Source organism: Fukomys damarensis, unplaced genomic scaffold (assembly GCF_012274545.1).
Source record: "Fukomys damarensis isolate Sample0158 unplaced genomic scaffold, DMR_v1.0_HiC HiC_scaffold_19, whole genome shotgun sequence".
NCBI lineage: Eukaryota > Metazoa > Chordata > Mammalia > Rodentia > Bathyergidae > Fukomys > Fukomys damarensis.
This window is the reverse complement of record NW_022900931.1, coordinates 34,623,769-34,643,780: the sequence shown is the minus strand read 5'-3', so window position 1 is coordinate 34,643,780 and position 20,012 is coordinate 34,623,769. Positions and strand designations below refer to the sequence as shown.

At 39.0% G+C, this 20,012-nt stretch overlaps 1 protein-coding gene across 4 annotated transcripts in view; it reads left to right on the top strand.

The window, feature by feature from the left end:
- Armc4 (armadillo repeat containing 4) overlaps positions 1-20,012 on the top strand; it is a 166,624-nt gene that overhangs the window by 89,291 nt on the left and 57,321 nt on the right. For all 4 annotated transcript variants that reach the window (XM_033765651.1, XM_010614782.2, XM_010614784.3 and 1 more), the window contains one exon: positions 8,004-8,118. In XM_033765651.1, coding sequence (XP_033621542.1) covers positions 8,004-8,118 — 115 coding nt within the window. The remainder of the gene's footprint in view (positions 1-8,003; positions 8,119-20,012) is intronic.

Sequence of the window (20,012 nt, the reverse complement as noted above, 5' to 3'; positions counted from 1 at the left end):
CTCCAACTCATTGATATGCTTTGAGCTACTGAAGATCATTGCATTTTTCTACACATTTTAAACCATTTTATCTAAAATAATTTTTAAAAGTCTATGGAAATTTGGATAAGTAATGTTAGGAATCTATAGATCAATTTAAGGACAATGCAAGTCTTAATGATACTGACATTTCCAATCCATTCATTGGTGTATAGTATCTCCATTTATCTGGGTTTTTTGTTTCTCTCATGTAGAAATCTTACACATGTTTGTCATATTTTGCTAAGTATCTGTGCTACTGTGATTGGTAAATGTTAATTCTTTTTTCCAGTTTTATAAGCAAAAGATATAGAATTGATTTTAAAATGTCTTCACATATTCTAATATACCATTATGTATTGCCTCAACCTTATATTTTAATATTTTTGTAGTTGCTATAGTGTTTTTCTAAATATAGATTATGAAATCTGCAAATAATAATTTACTTTCCTTTCCCTCCACCAATCCATGTACCTTTTATTTTTCTTGCCCTATTAAATAGGTCAGAACCTCTGTTATAATAAAACAAGAGTGTGAACATTTCTTTATCATTACTGATCTTGAAGAGATCATTCAAATTTTCACCATTAACTGTGGTGTTACTTATGCAGAGTTTTTAAAAGCTATCCTTTATCACATCGAAGAAGTTTCCATCCATTTTAGTGTGCTATAATAGTTTTTTAAAATTGTGTTTTGAATTTAGTAAAATGTATTTCTACCCCTATTAGGATGATCAGTATTTTTTCCTCTGTTAATAAAGGTGGATTATATTGATTTTGGAAAGTTAAGCCAATCTTCTATTCATTAGATGAAATCACTCTTACAGTATGCTGTATTACTATTTTCTTATAGCTGTGCATTAAATTTGCTGGTGGTTTGTATTTTCTGTCTATGTTCACCAGGTATATTAGCTTACAGATTTATTTTCTTGTAATATTTTTGTCAAGTTTTAGTATCAGTGTAATGCAGACCTCATAATACAAGAGATTATTTTTTCTTCTTTATTTTGATAGATTTTGTTTAAGGTTGTTTCTTTTTAAGAAACATTTGATATAATTGACTAGCAAACCCATCTGCATCTGACATTTTCTTTATGGGAAGGGATTTGTCTTGTCTATTTTTAAATTATGAATTCTATTTCTTTATTAGATTTGGCACTATTTAGGTTTTCTATTTCTTCTCGAGTCAGTTTAGGTAATTTATGTTTTCCAAGAAATATGCTCATGTTGTTTAAGTTGAACTTCTTATCTTAAAATATCCCTGACTTATTCATTTAATCATTCTTTTATCATTTGTAGTTTCTATACCAGTGATGGCAAAACTTTTAGAGCTTTCAATCATACAAACAGCCCACTGCAGCACTCATGACATGGGTTTGCCACTGCTGTTCTATAATGATTTTTATTGTCTTCTTTCTGTCTCTCTTCGTCTGTCTGTTGCTCTGACTCTCTCTTTTAGGTCAGTTTATCATGGGAGTCACAGAGCCCATTTTTATTTTATTACATTTTTACATTGTTTCACAAAATAAAAGCAAAACAAAGAAGAATATGCAACAGAATCATTTATTACTTACAAAGCCTAATAATATTCTCTGGTCTTTAATTTGGTCAACCTATGCCCAGGTTTATTAATTTTTTGAAAGAACTAAATTTGACTTTTTATTTCTCTATTTTGCCTATTTACTGTTTAAGTTCTCCATTTTTATGTATTGCACTTGTTTTTAGCTTCATTCACAAATACTGTTCTATTTTTATTTTTATCTTATTAAAATATTCTTATTTTAAAATTAGTGTTTCTTTTTAAAATTTTTTAAAATCTCAAAGCTTCTTAGAAATTTAAATTGGCATAATTGCATATATTTGTGAAGTACAGAGTGAAAATTAAATACATGTATACAGTGTACAGTGATGAAATCATGTTAGTTATCTCAATCTCCTTTAAAATATTTATCATTTCTTTGTGTTGAGACGCTTCTAAGTCTTCTTTTCTAGTTCTCTAAAAAATATATAACATATAATAAATCTTATTCCCAATGTGAGGATATTGGATCTGGGACCTTTGGGCAGTCAACTGGCCATGAGAATGGAGTCCCATGAACAGAATTAACAAAGTTTTAAAAGCAACTCCCAGGAGCTCCCTTACCTCTCTACCACATGACAGGCTCTCACTAGACCCCAAATCAGTGCCTATGAATTTGACCTTTGTGGCCCACAGCACTAAATAAATGTTTGTTATTGATAAGCCATTTAGTTTGCAGTATTCCATTTTTGACACGATATGTCTTTCTTGTTTGCCTTTTTTTGTGTGTGTGTGGCATTACTGAGATGGAAACCAAGAGTACTTCATGACTGAGCTATGTCTTTAACTCTTTTATATTTTTGTTTAGATAGGTCTTACTAAATTGTCCAGGGTGGCCTCGAACTTGTCATCCTCCTGCCTCAGCCTCTGAGCAGCTGAGATTACAGGTATGTGCCACTGTACCAGCTTCTTTGGCACTTTTTAGATTCTATTCTTGATCTGATTGTGGCCTCCCAAGTACTAACCAGGCCCAACCCTGCTTAGCTTCTGAGATCAGGTGTGTTCAGGGTGGTGTGGCTGTAGACTCTTTGATTGTGTGTGCGTAGGTCTGTGTTTCTTTTGCATCTCTTCTGTTGTAGGACTGCGCCATGGATGAATGCCTTCCATCAATTTGGAAAGATTTCAGTGACTGCTTTTGCAAAAATTATCTCTCCTCTTCCTGGCATCCAATTCCACATGTATTTTTAATTTACTAAAATACCACAGATTTTTTATTTTGTTTTTTCTTTATCATCTTTTTCTCTTTGTTTTTCAGTTTGGATACCATGTATTGGCTTTAAGTTCACAGATCCCCTTCTTTGCTACGAGCTGTTGGCAGTTAAGCCCATCTAATGAATTCTTCATTTCTGATACTATAGTTTTCAAATCTAGCATTCCGTTTGTTTCTAGACACACACACACGCCCCCCGCCCCCACAGAGCTGAGAAAAAATGAAGCAGAGAGAAAGAAGAGAAAATCTTGGTGAATGTGTGTTTAGAGGCAGTGACCACAACTTGGTCATTAAAGAGAAAGGATTAAACATTCATCCTGCAATTCAGGAAGAAATGTAAATGTAACCAAGTTCTAGTTGACAAAAAGAGGAGGCTTTTTATAGAATAATGGCAGCTAATAAACTGAGAAGATTGGCAGAATTGGAGAAAATCATTACAACTTCAATGCAGTAATTCTTTTAGGCAAGGGTAGTTAATGGAAATTGCCATTAATAATTAAGTCTCTATAAGGAAAGGTTAACGGGATAGGACTGTCTCAAGGTGATGGTGTATGACCCCAGATTGTTATTGGATGAAAAGGTAAAAACTTCACCTTTATAATGGAGAAATATGATGGTTACCAGCACAATTAAATGGCCAAATTTACATTGCTAAGAGATGGGTAGTTTGTGCCACTTGTGTTGTGACAGTTGGCACAAGATAGGCTTTCACTTAACAGGGACTCTGAGCGAATAATTTTCATGACAAAAATTTCTAGTCTTCACCCATCACTCACATTGCTTATAATATGAAAAGAGAGACTTTGTCTTACTAAGGCCAATGGAACCTTGACATACCTCTCCACTGGCTGTCATTTCATGTCTTTTCTCCAAATTTGCTCTCCCATACCCTCTGTAGAATCAGGCATATAGGTAGAAACATAAAAACACTGAGGATGTTTAAAGTCAAAATTCTTTTCTAATCAGATTTTTTAACAAGGAAGATCATTTAAATTTTTCTGACATACATTTGTGTCCACCCCGCTTTTCTTTTTTGTTACCAGGAATCGAACTGGCGTCCTTGCACTTGCGAGGCAGGCAGTGGAACCACTGAGCTCAATCCCCGGCCCTTGTGTTTCCTTTTATACCGAATTGCCATCTTGTTTCAAAATCTGTAGATTTCAGTTGCACCCCTTAATTTTGTGGTTGAAGAGTGTTATGTTTTTTATCCAAAATGACCCCTAAAGCCTTGTGTGTCTGGAAGGAGACTGAATTATGGGGACATTGTAGATGACTTGCTGCTGAGAGAGGAGGTCTGATCACGGGGAGCATGGCCCGGAGGATATATCTCCCTCCCTAGCTTCTCCCTTCTCACTCTATTTCCTGGCTCCCATGAAGTAATCAGCTTTCCTCTGTGAGATCCTTCTGCCATGACTTTTCTGCCTAGAGCCGACCAAACATGCAAGGACTAAACCTCATAAAATCAGAAATAAAATAAACATCTCCTTTGTTAAGTCCATTCAGTTGTTTGTTCCAACCGTGAGAAAGTAACCAAAACAAAGAGCATTGTGTTCTTTTGGGCCACGTGATGTTATTCTGCCAGCTACTCTTCATTCGAGCAATAATTGTTATACAATAGTATTTATCAGTGTAATATTGCACATACTGTGACATTTTTAGAAAACATGCAAAGTTATGATTTCAAAATAGCTATATTGGCTTTGCCAGGAGGAAACCCTGCATTCTTACACATGCCCACAATAGAGGCACAGACTGTCCACATTTGTGCATGTATGTGGCCTCCGTGGGTACATGAACCAGCCAGACTTCTTGGCAATCCCGGCAAATGTTACTAGAACAAGAGAAACGAAGAAACATAACCAGCAGCTGCTTCCTTTTTTTAATAGCCAGAATATGCACATCTATTCATCTCTCTAGAGCTGTTATTCTGCCAGCCAGCAGTCTGACATCCATGAAGAAGTTAAAGATTTTGAAAACAAATAATTTAGCTTCAGTTTTGCAATGTCAAGCAATTCATGTAAAATGTTATTGATAATAAGGACTGGAAGAGCTGATATACTGCTGGAGATTCATTCAGAGCAAGATGGAAATTATATTAACAGGAGTAAGCCCCATTGAAAATGAATGGTGAGAAATTAATACCACCTATGAGCTCATAATTGTATATGTATTGTGCAAAAAGCAATAAAGCAGTAAAGAAATTCCGTGTAAATACACCTTCAACCCAGAGACAGCTTCAAATGAAAATATTGCTGGCTAGGTTTAGAATTTGACCGTGTACTTTGAAAGTATATCATTAGAAAAGGAATGCATTTGTGTTGGGATGGAGTTTCGGTTCACCCCAAGAGTAAGTGAAGACTGTCTTATTTCAGACCCATTTAGCTGATACTCACCGGCTGTGGCATCTTGCCCTTGGGCAGTAGATGACTCCTGATGTGTTGGGGAGACAGGATGCCCACACATGACTGCAAGGTGAAGCAGTGTGCTTCCGGCACCGGAAAAGGGAAAGCAACAATGTTTAGAAAGCTTAAAGGAAGTGGAAGCCAGAGGATTTGTGAAAGAAACTTTGTTGTAGGCCTTAAATGATGGATTATGAGCTCAAGATGGAGACGGCATGGGCACCTCTGATAGCTGGGAAGAGAGTTGCTGTGGCTTGTGAAATAGCGTCTTCTCGGTGTTCACACGGAAGCGACGCACACAGCTGCCACAGCATTTGTTATACAAGGTCAAGATGGCTCTGTCTTCCTCATTAGACTGTGGTTCCCTGAAAGGCAATTAACATCAATTCAGTCCTCATGATTTGCAGATTCTGTATTAATGAAGTGATGGACTCACTTTCACTGTCATTTATGGGTCTCTAAGAGCAGTGAGCAATTTTTAGTCACACTGTGGCACGTGTTTTTTCCAGCTGAGGACAGACACACAGACACCTGCTTTCCTGATTCATTGCTCATCTTGGAAACAGGTGTCCTTTCTGCCATCATTTTTGTGCTTCAGGTTGGTGATTTTGCTGTTTCACAGGGCCCCAAAGCATAGTCCTGAAGTGCTATACAGTGTTCCCAAGTGCCAGAAGACTGCCATGCATTTGGTGTTAATTCAACAATATCTCTTAAATAAGGTGTCTCCAAACAGTGACATACATAAAAAAGGCTATGCATTGATTGATTGACAAAAGTGTTCAGACCAGATGCCTACAGGAAGAAAGTCTGCCCCTAGGAACCAAGATTTTGGTATTTGCTCATTTAGCATTAGGAGTGACTTCCTAGAGCCTAAGAACCTCTAGTAACAAGCATTGCTGACAGCTCTTATTTCTGCATGCCTGGCATTCGTTGTTTAGTAAATGGCCATGGAGTTTTGTGAGCTATTGCATGAATATAGGGAGTTTGAAGGCATGAATCAGCTTCCCCATATATCTGAAGACCGAGTTCAGGCACTGAGCTTGCCGTTTAGGGAGAGGAAGCCATTGGAGATGTTTCTGTCTGGGAGCGATCTTATGGTATGATTGTTGAGCAAGCATCAGAAAAATATGCTAGGTCGTGTCGTGTATAGAATAAAGATCCCCGAGGCCCTGCTTGTAAGGAGCTGCTGTAGAAACTCAGAAGGTTAATTTCATAGTATTGTATGGTTGGAAAAGGAGAGAAACTAAAGACACAGAACCAAGTGATGCAGGTCTGCAGCGATCCTGATAAAATTCTGTTGAGGGAGAGGAGTGTTCAGGATTGAATCTGCTTTTTCTTTTCAACTGGATTCGTGTGCCATCTACACGACATTCACTTTAATGACAATTTCTCTTCACAGTGGATATTTAAATATTACTAATGCGAAATTTGCCATTGTGTTGTAAATTTATGCCTATGCAGAGATATATTCTGTTACTCATTGTTCCTTAATAAATGTGTAAAAACTCAGAGGTCAGCATTAATTTATATTTTCAGTAGCATACACAAAAAATTAAATCATTTTTTGTGAATACTGAGGATATTTGTTTCTTTGGTTTTCATTAATTGAGAAATAAAACTTTGTGTTCTCACAGCATATTGATAGAAAGCTTTAAATATGCAAAGCTATTTAGTTGAATTTTGGTTTAAAAATACTTTCTCAGGCACTTTTCTTCTTACTAGAAGCCAGTTTGGGGGCCAGTTTGTATCTCACTGTAGGCGGTTTGCATCACCTATTTTAAAAGGTTATGCAAAACTGATATCCTACTTGAAGCCTTTGGAATAATTCATTTTTTTCCTGGCAAACTCATCTCAGGTAATCAAGAAATGTAGATCTTTTAAAGGAAGAATTTGAATGACATTTCAAGCTAGCAGAGTTTATTCCATCTGTGGCTAAATACTACATGTGCTTAATTCAATGGGAGATTTACAAATTAAAGGAATTTTGATGTTCTTTATCTTTTTGCATGTGCTTTGCGTTTAATACATCTTTGTGAACAAAGCCATGTTTGTAAAGGATATTAAGTTCTGCTCGGCCTTCTCCTCCATTGCAAGCACTCAGTGGACCTATTGCAGGGTTGTGCTCCCTGGACTGATTGATGTATAAACAGAAGACAGATGGTGCAGAGATGACTCTGATGATAATTCATTTTTCAGCTAGTCATGAAGATATTTTGATTACAGCGTGTTTAAGCAATTATAACACAGTCTGCAATGTTAGTCTTGCTGAGAAGCGAGCACATGGAAAACAAGTTAGGTGTTCTTCATGCCCAACAAAGGATGCACTGTGGGGTAAAGATTTTAATTCCTCATGCTAGATTAGGACTGAAGGAGTTTAAAATATGTCATACAGTGAGGCCAGTCAATTAAACATAGACCAAATAAAAAAGGTAACCACACAGCTTTGAGGCATAAATATTTGTTTTGGAAAGTATTTAGATGTTCGTATATGAAAGAAACCAGTATTTTTTTGCATTTAGGCAACAGTCTGTATACAGCTAATTAAAAAATTACGTGGCTTGATTTTAAGTTTATGTGAATCGTAATTATCATGTAGCTTGCTTTCCATGTTATGAATTTAAAACTGAAATCAGAGGGCAGACAATTCAACAGCATGTTGTAATCCCGCTATAGTTGATATTTTACCAAAAGAAAAGGAAAAGAAAAAACAATTACTATTGTGTGACTAGTGGGTTATTTAGGTTTTCATTTTCACTTACTAATTACGGATTATACCACTGTTTTTTGTTTCACCATAGAATAATTGATCGCTTAGATGGAGTTCGCTTGTTGTGGTCCCTGCTGAAAAATCCACACCCAGATGTGAAGGCCAGCGCAGCGTGGGCCCTCTGTCCCTGCATCCAAAATGCAAAGGTAGGGGCAGGCTGCAAAGCAGCTTCATTTAGAAACTCAGATTCTGTGTTGAGTGATGTCACCACAGGTCACTGATTGCTCTGACTTACTGTGGGCCAGATTGGTCTGGCAGGAAAGGGTGCCAGACAGTGGTCGTGCCAGAGTTTGGAGCAATACCTTTTTCTAGTCCATTTAGCAATGCCAGACAGAGCTAGTCTGAGATGACAGTCCTTACCAAGCTCTCCTTGGGTACTGCAGTGGAAGCAAGTACCCCACAAATCAGGACGAAGAAAAGCTGCCTCATGTGACAAGGAAATCTCCTGCACTCACCTGCTTTTTCCAGAGAGGGCAGGGATGTGAGGCTCAGGCTGCTTGCGCAGTAGAGACGGCCGCAGGGAGCTGTCACTGAGGTGGGCCTCACCTCGAAGGCCACCTAGCTTCGCTGACTGACTCCTCTCTGTCAGTGACAACTAGGTTAGAAGTTTCTGATGTCTATTTTGGCTCTTCATTTTAAATCTTACTATTTTCTTTAAAGGCCTCATTTTCAGCCAGCCTGTTTTCTTATCTTCATATTTTTCTGTCAGAGATTTTCCTTGAAGATTCTCATTGTTGATATTTCTTTCTGTTGAATGTTTTCATCTGAAGGATTTTATTTCTATAAGAGGTATAACATTGTTCCATTGTTCTAAATTTAATCTTTTGTAAAAAGAGAGCTGTGAAGTACAGTGGGAGTAGAGGAGACCTATTTATTGCAGGTTCAACTATTTGCTATCAAGGTTAAAAAATTTAAAAGATCTCAAATGCCCATCTATAGGAAAATGGGCAAAAAGTAATGAAACAGTAGTCTATTAGTACCATATCACGCAGTGCAGCAGTAAAGATGAATTGATTTAGGCAGTGTATTTGTTAATATTGATAAATCTCACAAACATTAAGCAAAATAAAAAGTTGCAGAAGTAGATGATTCCTATTAAGCTTCAAAGAACGTTTTAAATGTAAAACTTAAACCATATTATTTACAGAGCGAGAAACAAAAGCCAATTGGGCATAGGTAGATATACATCTTTAAAGCATAACCTTCACTGGTTATTTCAACTATCAGCCCAGCCCTTCATTCATAAATACGAACAACCAAGATCAGCAAATTTTGGAGAAATACTCACGGTATTAAAGAGATAAACCAAATTAATAACTAGAACTAACTTCAGAAGAAAAAGAGAAGGTAGTGTAAAGAAAAGAATATGCTATGAAATTTTAGAAATTAATACTCTCAGAGAGATCCTATATCTGAATAGACTGTTATGAATAAAAGACTCAGTGAGAAAAATTTTGAAATAAAAAATTATTTGGCAGAACAATAAATTTAGTAAGAGGGATGAATGTTATTGGTATGGCTTACTTATCTCAAAGATAAAGTCTGATAAATAAGAATGTAAAGCAAAAATAAAAAGAAGATAGGACATGAGATCACATCAAAAGAAAGAGTACTCCAGGGGAAGAAAAAGTCATAACTTTTTTAGAGCAAATTTTCATAAGCTGGATCGCTGAACAAAGATTCTAGTCTTCATATTAGAAATATTCACTTAATGGCAAGCAGGAAAACAAGTAAACGAAGATGCCTGTACCGATACACAAATTTAAACTTGATGTTTTCAGAAATTAAAGGAAAGAAAAAAGTTACAAAAAAGGGAGAATTACACTAGTAGTAGACTTTTTACCATACACAATAAATTCTGAAAACAAATGGATTAAAAAGCCTTCTCTTTCTTTAGAAGAAAATATGTTTTATCCTAGAATACTATATCTTACAAAATTTGCATTCAAATATGAGTATAGGGTGAGAACAGAATAAAGACTTCTTTTTTGTTGTTGTTTTTGTTGTTGTTTTTTGAGACAGAGTCTCACTAGGTAGTTGAGACTGACCTGGAACTCACTATGTAGCCCAGGCTGGTCTCGAACTCGTAGCAATCCTCCTGCCTCAGCCTCCCAAGTTCTGGGATTACAGGCGTGCATCACCACACCCTGCCGTTTTTAAAGAAATGCTAAGATTATTCCCATGAACTTTTTTTCTGGATTTTTTTTTAAACTTTAGGGTATTTTCCAGAAAAATAAAATATTCCAAGAAAGCAAATAATGTGAGTTATAAGAGGCAAGTGAATACATAATTAGAATTTTAATTAAATATGAATCTATACTGATAACATGCATGATTAAATTATTAAGAAAGAATTTCTCCAAAAGTAGTACCATAAAATAAAATAAAAACAGCATTGTTACAATAATAACAGTCTGGCTCCAAGCTACCAGATGATTCATAAAACAGGTAGCAGGAAGTAATCAATAGGTGAAAGTGTGCAAAGGTCTTTCCTTTTCCTAGAAAAAAAAATGTTACAGAAACTACAGTGGTGCCTTGGTATTCGCCATTTTAATCGGTTCCAGGAGATGTGAGGGTTACTAAGGGTGAGCACCGAACAAATTGCTTTGGCTGAGAAGGGTAGTAAGTCACAAGCAGTTGCCACCAGCAAGTTCTAGTGCCGAACAAAAGACCTGTGCCAGGACAAAATTTTCTCTTCAAAATGTGTCTAGAACCACATTCAAGGAGTTTCCAAGAAGTCAAGTACTGAGGTATGACTGTAGTTCGTTCTCAGTGATCACTGCAAATCTAAATTTAGATATGGAATTTAGCATCATCACTGGTGAGATGCTACTTTGTGTCGCTATCGCATTCCCCCTTTTGCGGTTATTTTATATGAATTGTATCCGATCTTCTGGACTTGAGCTTAACCCGCCTGTTGCACCATTTTCCTGTTCGTCAGCCTGCGTGGGCTTTCTACCCTGCATACCTAGCTGCTCCCCTGCGCTGGGCAAACCTGAGACACGACCCAGCCCGCCTTCTCTTTTTCCCCTGACCCCAAAGCCCGAACTAGATCCATCCTCCATGGAGGGCTCCCCTTGATCCGTTTCTCTTTACGCTTCCCGGCCCCAGCCTTGAGTCCTTGAATTCTTGTCGACCTCAGCCCTCTTACCGGTCTTGCTGGAAAGACGGACTTGTGGATAATGGATCTCATGTCCACTTCTCTCACCAATAAGTGCACTTGCTGTTCAAGCAGGATGAGCATTTGGAGGGTTTTAAACCTGGAATAATGATGTGAATAATGTAGAGAAGTGGAACAATGGGTAGTTAGGTAATAATAATTAAGCTACTGTAATAGCTGAGATGCATAAAACCACTTTTCTATAATATAGCATTGGTAGCACAGAGAGAGGAGTCCATGTAAGAAATGATTGAGAAATAGAATCAAATTGGATAGGTAATTAGATGTTGGCTGTGAAAAAGTTGAGCAAGATCTTGATTTGTTGTTATTTAACTTTGACAGCTGGGAACACGTTACAACTTTTACCAGCCGTGAGAATGTGATTTTTGAGAAAAAATTGTGACTTTGCTTACGTCCAGGTGGACATGTCCAATCATTTGAATATATATATGGAACTGGATGCCAGGAAAGAGTTCTGGTCTGGGGCTGTGCACATGGGTGTCCGGAGCAGGTAGAGGTAGAGGTCTTGAGGAGAGATGAAAGGGACAGGAAGAGAAGTAAGGAGATCGTAAGGACAGCTGGAAGTCCGGGAGGAAGACTGCGGGGTACGGACACCCAGCAGACAGCAGTTCTAAGAAGGCCGGGAAGAAGCCAAGTCAGGAAGGAGAAGGTCGGCTCACAGCGTCCTTGACTTTGAGATGACAAACACAGGTGAAAGCTGAAAAGAAGACACTAAATACTGCACGAAGATTGCATAGTCTTTGGGCATGGCCATTTCAATCAAGAGCTGAGAGTTTAAACCAAATGGCACTGGGCTGAGACATGAATTGAAAGAAGGGAATTGATAGAGCTTTCGGTAAGCTTAGTACTTGTTGTTGTTTGTTTTTGTGTTTTTTCCTTTGTTTTGAGATTAGGTCTCTCTATGTTTCCTGGGCTCCCCAGTAGCTGTGGTTACAGGTGCTGGTCACAGGTGCTGGTCACCATGTCTGGCTTTAGAAATTGAGTTGTGAAGGTAAAGAGACTGAATACAGTCTAGACGGTAACTCAGGTTTCAGCAGTGGTTACTATGGGAGAGCCATGAGTACGTACAGCTGATGGAGGGAGGGATGCAGGGGTTGGGGAGGTGGGGAGGAAGGGAGGAAGGCCTGGCCCTCGCCGCTCCTTCATTTAAAGCACTTTGCTCTGAGTAGTGTAAAATAGGAAAACAGTTCTAGGACGCAAATTCCTGTGGGTGAGCCCAGTGAGGACAAACCAAAGGAAATACTGAGAGGGGCAACTCCTCCTTTATCCAGGCAACAAACCAATCTGTCTACTTATCCTTGATTTGGGATTCAGAACTGAGAAATTTGTCAAAGGGATATGAATTGATATCCTTCCATGAATTTAAAAACTTGAAGTAGACTTTTGCTAGCAGATTACTAATTTGGCTGATTACTTCAGCAGTAAGCACTGGCTTTCCTGATTGGTTAAAGTGGAAAACATTACTATATATTGAATTAACTAAATATATGGAGTCAAAATTTTGATTTTTATATATGTGGAAATGACATCTTTTGTGTGAGTAAATTTACAGTGAAAACATGTTTAGGCATTGATCGAAAACAGCTGAGGAGGATTCACAGATTTTCAAAAATGCCTTGTTATGTGTGAGCAGAAACTTGGGAGACCATCGGTCTAGTGTGTCAAGTCTGGGCCTGAGACGGGAGAATGGAAATGTAATCTTTCCCTGAGAAACTGGTCTGATGTGTAAGGCTTTCTGAGAAATCCCATTTCACAGTCAGGAGCTGAACATCACACTGGTGCTCACACTCACATCTTTCTGCAACCAAACCCACTTGTTGGTACAGACCCGGTCAGGCTATGGCTGAAGGAAGATCTGGCTAGTGAAGCCTGCCCGGGTGGTGACAGCGTCCTGTTCACACAGGTGACCACGCTGCTGCAGCAGGGCCCCAGTGCTTGGGATGCGACTTCTAAGTGATTGTGTGCCTTTGGAATACCCAGTCTTGGGTGCTGTTTTGCTGCCCAAATCTAAGGCAGGCAGCGGTCCTGAGTTGTAAGGCACCTGCTAAAAAGAAATGTAAACCTCAAGAATGGTTCCATGTTAATTATGTACATTTAAGTAAAACACAGGGAAAAAAATTACCTTTGTTTGGTGCTTGGAGAAGATAACCACACATTAGGAGCAAATAGTTCCCCCGCTAACGACGAATGACTCTCCAGGTATTTAGAATGCCTTTCATGTCACAATCTAATTTTCTTTGGTGGTATATATTTTATTGCATGGCTATAAGGTATCTTATTTATGTGATTAATTTTCTAGTGTTAAAAAATAGAGTAATGATTGGTGAAACAAAAGTATCCTTGGAGAATTTCTGGAATGATTTTTCGCATAGAAGGAATGAAGTGATTCATGGTAGAAAATGGGCATAACTTCTCGGGAATGTGTCCACATTGTGTCAGCAGTTAGTGGGCAGCTTTTCTCTTTCCTGGTGGGATATAAACTAATGGTGCATTTTGCGATCACCCAACTTTTGGATTAGCTGAGATGGCGTGGGCAAAATACATGGAAATGTGAATACGCATGGAGTTTCTGTGCGTTTTGAAATCTTAGGCTCTAAATCTGTGTCTTTTATCGCCACCCGAAACTTCCCACTTGATTATGTTCAATTTTGCATTTTCAGCTAGTACTTTGTACATTGTTTATGATGTTTAGGTGATTTTAAAATGTTTTCCAAAGAGATTATGAATCCTGAGGATGAGACGGGGCGAGGAATGTTCTTTGAATATGCTTGGACATCTAGCTTGCAGCACAATAGTGGAACTGGAGGAGATCTTGGCAGGCACTTTGGCCCGTTCTGTGCTGCTCCTCCCACCCCTTCCCCTTTTAGGTAAGGTACTGACTCAGCTTTCTAGGAAAGATTGCCTTTTGTTTTGAACGCAAACTTTCCACATCTTTTCACGTATAATGCTCTGGCAAGAAATTTTTTGCTTAATAACTTACAAATCATAGGGTCTGGCATCACTTTGAAATAAACAAGGTCTTTGGATGTCTGGCCCTGCCAGTAAGGCTGCGGACGGGGACTGAGCCCCCCTCCATGTCTGTCAGCCACCCTGCTGTCTAGGGGCACTGGATACCTGTGGGCTCATAGTGCAGACACGGTGAAATCTTACCTGCTTGAAATGCTTTGCTTTTTTTGGTTGTTAGTGGCATATACATCAGAACATATTTTCAGCACTATCCATTGAGAAAACAAGATGTGGAAATCACCTCTAGTAAATGTTTTACATCTTTTCTTGTTGGGAAATATTTTGAGCTAGTTATCATTGAGTAAGCCAAGCAGCAAAGTAGCAAAATAGAAGACTTCAGTAATAAATTATGGGGTAATTGAGACAATGATTCATAACGTAAGTCGGTGTTGAGTTTGGATTGTAGCTACTTTATTAGTTCCATAAAACATGTTGTGTCAGATTTTTTTTGTAGTAAAAAATATTGACCTTTTCAGCAGTAGATCAATGTCTTGATTAGCAAGTTTAACTTTCATTCATTTTGGAAATGTAAGTATGTAGAATAGTTACTGAAAACATATGAATAAAAATGTGCTAAGTGAAAAAGATAATGTTTTATTAGCTTGATAATTATTTGGCCATCACCTAATGATTGGAAAATCAAAGTGTGAAGTGTAAAGTCCGTCTTTAGGCCTTTAAAAAACTTGAAAGAATATTTAAGATAGGAAATGAGTGTCCTCGGAAAGCCCCTCACGGTTCTGTAGTCTATCAGGCATGGAAGAACAAAGGGGACACAAGGTTCTAATTATCAAAGATTCAGTGTGTATTTTCCTGTGGAGTTTTATGTAAAGTTTTACTATTTAAGATGTTTTCTGCATCAGGCTTCTGGCAGGTTTTTTGAGCTTCTTTGTTCAACTGTGGTCGCTAAAACGATAGAGAACTTACGACATGGCCTCTGTCATGACGTGGTTTGTACATTGTTCATGGGCTGCAAGTCTGGTCGCAAACTCATAACTACTTTGTAAGAATGTGAAGTAAAAAGCTGCTGCCTTCAAGCTGAGTGATCAAACACATTTTTGGAGAAGACCTGCCGTGGAGCAGGTGTTCAGTATTATGAAGTTGTAATGTAAAGAAAGCAACAACCAAATCTGGCAAAAATCCATGTGTGACGTTCTTTGTTCTTAGAAGCAAAACCCTCTGATTCAGAAAGTCAAATCTATGCCCCGTGAGCCACAATATATTGAAAAACGATAGAAACTTGTGGAAGGAATGGAATGTAGTTGTTTCACCTCACTTATACTCACGTTTGTACCTTGTGCCAACATTTATAAGAATTAATTTCTCTTTTTTAATATTGCTTCTCTTTGTGAATGTCCTTAGATAGCATGGGATTTCTTTGAATCACTTTCTTTCCATTGATGAGGTGTTTTAAAGCAAAAGTTGAAATATATTTGCCTTTTCATGAGAAGTGGTATAAATCATATTCATTATGAATTATTTCATTAATATAATTAAAAAGAAATTTCTTATGAATTAGATAGGAAACAGGTATCCTTATTTTAGAAAAAGAAACACTCCAAATGTATGTCAGCTGTAGGATTAGGATGATAACTCTATTTGCCTTTCAAAATCAGTTATTATATCTGTGCAATCATTTGGTCTTATAACCTTGCTAAACTTTGCTACTTGTTTAGAAAACAGTGTCTACTTTTGAATTTTGATCTTGGAGGGGGAATAAAAGCCCTCCAATAATATCAAAGCCAGTGACATAAAGATCTGCTCCAAACAGAGAAGCCAATCAGAGAAATCTGAGAGTGATTCCCCAAAGAGAAGAGAAGAAAGTTCGTTGCTGTGGGGTTGGAATACATGAGTGTGCAACGTTAGCCAAGGGTGTCGAGCACAGAGCATGGACGAGGCCAACTTCCTGACGCCAGGTGTGACTCAGCGCAGCTGACTGAACTCGGCAGGAAAGTGACGTCACTCGCCCTTCAACTCCAGCTGCCCAACGAGCCACGCCCACTCAGGGAGCCGAAGGACCTGGACAAGGCGTGTGGAGGGCTTCAGATGCACACTGAAAATGCTGCTGTGAACATTGTTTATGAGCTTGGATTTGGCCGTGCCGGGAGCATAGACTGTATAGATGTTCAGCAGCGTGCCAAAACATCAACAGTTTGTTTTAAGTAAAACTTCTTTACAGTGTAATCCAGGCTTGTGTTGGGTCTACCTGTTTGGGGTCTACTATTAATTTTAACTACCAAATACTACAAGGGTGTCAGCATATGGCCCTGAGTTTCCAAAATCCCAGAAGTTGAAAGTGACAAACTATAGTACAGATATTGTTGGTGGGAGCTGAGAATGTAGCTCAGTGATCCCCAGCCCTGAAAACAAATTGCATACTAGATTTTCAGGGGGAGAATGAAGGGGCTGAAAGAAAAATGAAGGTGATTAAAAGCCCATTTTCAGAGCATAGCTGGAAGGGCCACCAGCTGCAGGTCCTGTCTGTCACTTTCCTGTGGATTTCTGACTGACACACGGCCTGCCTCTCAGTCTCTTCTCCGCAGACAGTTGTGTGGAGGGTGCTAGGCTAGGAAGGGGTAGAATTAACAGGGGAACGATATACAATTGCAAAGTCATGCCTAAAGGTGTAGACTATGCCTCATAGGTACTTTATGTGCAAAATTCTGCACTCAGCCATTGCTACCCTACCATTATTCTATGCACCGCAGCCCAAACACCTAGAATTTCACCTTATACTTTGTAACTATCAAAGTGTGCCCTGTTAAAATGCACTGAACTGTGACCCTAGGTAGCCTGTCCTTCAGCCCGTTGGCTCAAACACCTCTGGTGCAGTTTGACCCCAGCAAACTCCCATCCCGTGACCCCACTGTGCTCTGTAGGCATCGGCCTCTTCCTCCCTTCGTTTCCCTCCAGTGCACCTTAGATCCCATCTCAGCGCACTGCGTTCCAAATACCTGCAAATACATTTACCCTCTCTCTTTTCACTGTAACTTCTGGAAAGGTCTTAATCGTGGGCCACTGAAAACCGTGTAATCGGACTGGTTGCCATCATTAGATGCTCTCGGTCACACAACTCAGATTAGACCATGTAACCAAGTCTTTCAGTGAGTTTTTCCCACTTTTCCCAGTGAATTGCTGCAGTCTCATACAACCTGTGCCTGCCCCTGGGCTGTGTTGCTTCTGTTTGAGAGTTCACCGGGAATGGGGTGCCCCAAAGGGGCAGCATCTCTACCTGCAGACCTTCCTGAGTTCAGACTTGCACCTACCTTTTATTTTAACACTTTAAATCGTGTTGTATTGTTTCCTTTCCTTCATCATTTCTGATCAGAAAGAGCTGTCGTTCTTCTCTCTGGGCTCCTTTGTTCCTTATCTCTTTTCTCTCCAACTTCTTTTAGAATTTTCTTCTTTATTTTTAGTTTTCAGCAACTAATTGTGATATGAGCATGTATAGTAATTTTCCTGCTTTTAATCCACAGAGCTTTCTGAATCTGTGAGGTGCTGCTTTAGAATAAATTTGGAAAAAATTGTAGGTCACTGTGTTCTAAAAGTTTTCTTTTCTCTTGTCAGATTGCAACTCCGTGTGTTTCTTTGAACGCTTTGTGGGTTTCTAGATTTTCTTGTATGCTGGATGTTGTGTAGGTTCAAATTTTTATATATACTCATATATGTTTAAAAAGTAGTGGGGGTGTTCTTTCCTCCATTAGACAGCAGGAATAGAAGTTAAACAGTTTGGTAAAATCAAAAATTGAATTTATTCAGAGCAGGACTACACCCTTATCTATCTATTAAGACCTTAGACATTACAGAAGTCTAAATTAGTCTCTGTGAGTTTTCAGCTCATCCTGCAACTGCCTAACTGGCTCTGAGGCTTATTGTTTCAATCTTATCAGAATTAAAGCTGTGTAAAATGCCTGTAACCCCGGGACTCTGGGAGGCTGAGACAGGAGGGTTGGAAGTTGAACTGGTGGAGCTGGCTGCACTCTTAGTTTAGAGTTGGGTCATCTGTGGCTCCAAACACTTTGTAGGTGAATTCACGTCTTTCCTCCAGGAAGTCCTGGGACCAAATACAAAGGGATGATGGCCTAATCTCTGAGTTGCAGGATCTCGAAGCCGTGAGGCCATGGGGCTGCTAGACCTTGCAAATGCTTCTTGTAAGGCTGCCATCACCAGGGGACTTTGAGAGCACGGCATGAAAAGAACTGGAGCTCGTAAGAGTGACTGTCCAGGAGACCTGACTGGGGCATAGCAGACCTCAGGACGGGGCGCAGGACAGTGGGGACTGAGGACTGCAGGGCTGCGAGATTGTGAGATCGGGATCTGGGTGACTGGCCCACGGAAAGTCCTCCTTTGTCACCTGCTCAGGGTCTGGTCACAGGGTCTTCTCCATCTCTGTCTGTCTGGGTACACAGATTCCTACGAGAAACAGCCACAGGCTGCCCTGGTAGCAGCGTTTCTCTGCTTCCTTTTTTGAGCTTGGAAGCCTCTTTTGTACCCTGATTTCAGGAAGTGAAAGAAATTGGGGTTACCTGTCTGGAATACTTTTATTTTATTCTCCTGTGAAATCTGAACTAAGACGTTACTCCTTATAGATTTAGTCACCTTCTTGGATTTGTACTCTTGGGTCTTTCCTTAACTTTGGGACATTTTCAGCCATTCTTCAAAGAATCTCTCTGCCCCTTTCTGACATTCCTTTATTCTCCTTAGACTCAATAATTTCAAGTGACATTGTTCATATTTACTGATTCTTTCTTCTGCCTGAGGCTGCTGTTACAGAAAATTTTTTTTTTGAGGGGGATGATTTTTTGAGATAAGATCTCTCTCTGTATTTCAGGCTGGGCTTAAACTTGCACTGGTCCTTTTGCCTCGGCCTCTGAGTGCTGAGATTACAAGTATGTGCTACCATTCTCAGCTTGTTCCAGTTTTTGTATGAAACAGATTTGTCTCTTTATTTACATTCTCATTTTGTCACTCTGTCATTTTCCTGATTTCCACTAAGCCTTTGTCTTTCCTGTTAGCTATTTGAGTGTACCTAAAACAGTCATTCTCAGATCTTTGTCCAGTAAATCTGCTGCACTGAGTTCTTCAGAAATGGTTTCTGGAGATTGATTGATTTTTAGGTGAGCCATGCCTTCTTGTTTCTTTGTCTTTGTATCTTTTTACCTTTATATCCGGTCCAGCAGATCCTCCTCCTGTGCTCTTGGCCCAAGGGTCTGTGAGCCTGCTGTCCCCTGCAGCTCCCAGTGTCCAGTTTCCCTGCCTTCTGCTGCTCCTGCCCCCTGGGACCCTGACTCTGCTACTGTGACCATTATTTTTCAAATATTTTTCCTGTCCTTATCTCTCCTCTTTACCAGAACTATCATGTGTGTATAGTTATATGAATTTTCTACTTCAGTTGTTATGCTTTCAGCTACATTGAAGAAATTCAACTATAAAATATCTATTTAATTTCCCTTTTAAATAAAATGTAAGTCTCCTTACTGATAGCCTCTATTTCCTAAAACACTGTTCTGAAGATAAAATTGTTTACGCATTGTTTCCTTTGGCTTCTTGAATATATTTATAATAGTGATTGAAAGAGTCTTTGTGTAAGAAGTTCAACACTGTTCGGACTTCTATGGGTCAGATTTAATTGATTTCTATTTTCCCCAAGCATATTTTCCTCTTTCTTTCTATGTTTTTTAAAAAATGACACTAAGATGTGAAGCCTCAGGAGATCAGATTCTCCTCTTCCCTGCATTTGGGTTTATTGATTCTGCTGTTGTTTTTTGCGGTTGCTCCTTAGTATTGGCTCTTTTGCACCCTCTCTGTAAGGTATATATTCACAATCGTGTGTGGCCCCAGAGGGGTCTCTTCTGT